The sequence below is a fragment of the Orycteropus afer genome, unplaced genomic scaffold (assembly GCF_000298275.1).
Source record: "Orycteropus afer afer isolate SDZICR_OR568_19922 unplaced genomic scaffold, OryAfe1.0 scaffold00020, whole genome shotgun sequence".
In the NCBI taxonomy this organism is placed as follows: Eukaryota; Metazoa; Chordata; class Mammalia; order Tubulidentata; family Orycteropodidae; genus Orycteropus; species Orycteropus afer.
Window position 1 is genome coordinate 1,110,695 of NW_006921607.1, and position 2,898 is coordinate 1,113,592.

Genomic DNA, 2,898 nt, shown 5'->3' on the forward strand with positions numbered 1-2,898 from the left:
TGATTGCCAGTCTCATCATGGGGAATAACTACCACCAGCTGCCCAGCCACTCAACCAGGCCCAGCCAAGTTGACACACAAACATAACTACCGCAACAGTAATACTTTCAAAAGAAGATTAAATAGAAAGATAACTCTACACATCACCCAAGAGATGTGTGCTACACAAGATTGGATGCCACTGTCTATGCGCCAAAACATACATTGTTACGTGGTAAACTTTTAGACAGGAAGTACAGTACAGTACATACATAAGCCATAACACAGGCATTTATCATGACTATCACAACATACATATATATGTACTGTACCATTATAAGCCTGGCAGCACTACTGCTTTGTATACAGGAGACATGAGATATAGGTGTTGTATGATGGAAGCTATTGTGTTTGCTGCATTTTGTTCTATGAATGGAATTTCTACTTCCATAAAGATTTACAGCCTTCGAAACCCAATGGGGGTTGCTATGAGTCAGAATTGATCGAATGGCAGTGAGTTTTTTTGTATCACACCTTATGGGACCACGGACTTAAATGTGGTTGGATGTTGCTCAAAAGGAGATTATGCAAGGCATGACTGTATAGGGCACATAAAAAGCTGCCTCAGGAAAAAAAAAAGCTAGAACATATAAACCAAATGTTTTCATTTTATCAGATTAGATGGAATTCTACATGTTCCATCACTTTTCAGGAACACAAAGTAAGTGTGATCTGTTACAGAACAGAGGATTATTCTTTTATGAGCTGACCCTCAATGGCATCAAGTATCTGAATCAAAAGAACAAATATGGTTGGTGTAAGCGAAATTACCTGAAGAAAGTCACGAAGAACTGTACCAGGTCCATAAAATTGCTGTGCTGGGAAAAGGCAATCTGTGAAAGCAAAACACGTCATGTGATTATGGAGGCTGAGAAATAGCACCACCAATGCAGCCTTCTCGTTCCAAGGGTTAAACTGAAAAGGACACTACATTTTAAAGCAATTATGAAGCTTTTTAACTGAAGGAAAACTGCCCTCCATCTTTAGTTTCAATTCAACTTCCTGTGCTTAATGGCTAACCCCAAAGTATTATTCTGAGGCTTTAGCAAAACCTCCCATAGCCCCCTCTGCCCTTACATCAGATCAAAGTTCTTTTAGTGTGACTTTGAAGACCTCTTACATTAAAACTCTAATGACAGTCAATTTGCTTGCTACCTCTCTGCCCTCATCCAAGACAAAAATGATCTTGTGTGCTTCAAATTCCAATTCTTAGATCCACCTCAAGGCAGGTAGCTTTGTTCTGTGGTTTTCATTCCTGCACCATTTACACACTCAGCATGTACTGACTTCAAGATACTGTCCAGCATTTTATCATATCTGAAGTTTTCCTACACTGACTATCATTTGACAATCAATATGCCATCAGGTGGAATTTAAATAATTTTATTAAACAGTCTTTATATCAAAATTACAAAAAAAAAATCCGTAATGTATTTCATCAAATCTAAGACACCACAGACTGAAAGAGGCATTGTTTTGTGTACTAAGGAAAAAAAACAGCCAATTACATCATGACGATACTTTTTTTTATCATTAAGTATAAAATGCACTGCGATTTCAGAGACACTAGAATATGATAAAATGTGCACTTCACAATTGATTAAATATAATAATTGTGTCCTTATTATCACCTTGGATATATGTAGTACTAGCTAGATGCCATTATGAATTCCCTGCTTTTAGGAGACACAGACCTCCTTGGAGAGCCAATGGTAATATAAAGGAAAGAATTATTGAATAAGGTGATAAACGCACCAATACAGATAACAAATATGGCAAAAACCACAGAAGTATATCTTGATCTTCATCTTGTTTTCCTGATCCCAGCCAAGCCCCAAACCTATCACCACAGCAACTCCCATCCTATGGTAACACAAGAAAGTACTAAGCCCAGGGCTTTCTTTAGACTGACTCTCAAAGAAACAGAAGGGGAGGCTTCTGCTATTTGCTCATTTTGATGGTTTGATTTTCCTCTTGACATTTCATAAATAAATATCCAACACTACTTATCCACGACATAAAATATTATGGAGCATGGAATCTGAAGTTTTTAGGCCCTTCCTCTAGCCATCATTTATAATTATAAGTCTAAAGCTACACGTATTTCACCTAATATTAGGACAGGAGAAACTCACATTCTTTGCTTTCCCCTCACTTATCACAGTGGCTGTAAATTGTCTCAAGTAAGAAAGCTCTTTGAGAGAAGGAAAGTTGCAGCATATGGGCCACAGTCCTCACATAAAAGGGTTTTAATAAGATCAGAGAAGGATAATTGTGTGAACAAGGTTATTTAATCTTGGAGAATGAAGATTCCAAATAACAATATATAAAGAGGGAGAAGGAAACAGATTCTAGTCCAAGTTCTGACTATATTTTATCTTTAAAAAGTTATTGTCTTGTTATTTGAGCGATAGTTCACAGAGCAAATTCATTTTCCGTATAGCAGTTCATATACCTTTTGTTTCACCAATTCCCCATAATGTAACAGCTCCCTTTCTACTTCCTCTCTGTACCTCTTCCCTGTGTCCTTCCCTCCCATGTACTCCTGCCCCCCCAGCAGTCTTCCTGTGCATGGCTGCCCTTCTGTCCTCCCATGATTGATTGCTCTAAACAGTGTATCTACCGGATGTAAATGTTCACCTCATATGCCTGTCTACTGTTTGGCTGGAAGCCAGAAGAGTGAGTTCAATTCCAGACCTGAAGGTAACTAGGGGCCAGAGTCTTGGGGGTCTCGGCAGGCTCTATTAGATCAGCAAACCTGGTCTTGTTTTATGATTTCTGGCTACATTTTAGTCTTTTAAAACATTATTTGCCCTACCAGAAGAACTAGATGGTGCCCAGCTATCACTGCCATCCACTT

At 38.4% G+C, this 2,898-nt stretch overlaps 1 protein-coding gene across 1 annotated transcript in view; it reads right to left on the reverse strand.

Moving 5' to 3' along the window:
- Window positions 1-2,898, reverse strand: part of ATRN (attractin) — a 267,433-nt gene that overhangs the window by 35,451 nt on the left and 229,084 nt on the right. The window contains exon 25 of the mRNA XM_007959994.2: window positions 810-871. Within this exon, the coding sequence (XP_007958185.1) occupies window positions 810-871 (62 nt within the window). The remainder of the gene's footprint in view (window positions 1-809; window positions 872-2,898) is intronic.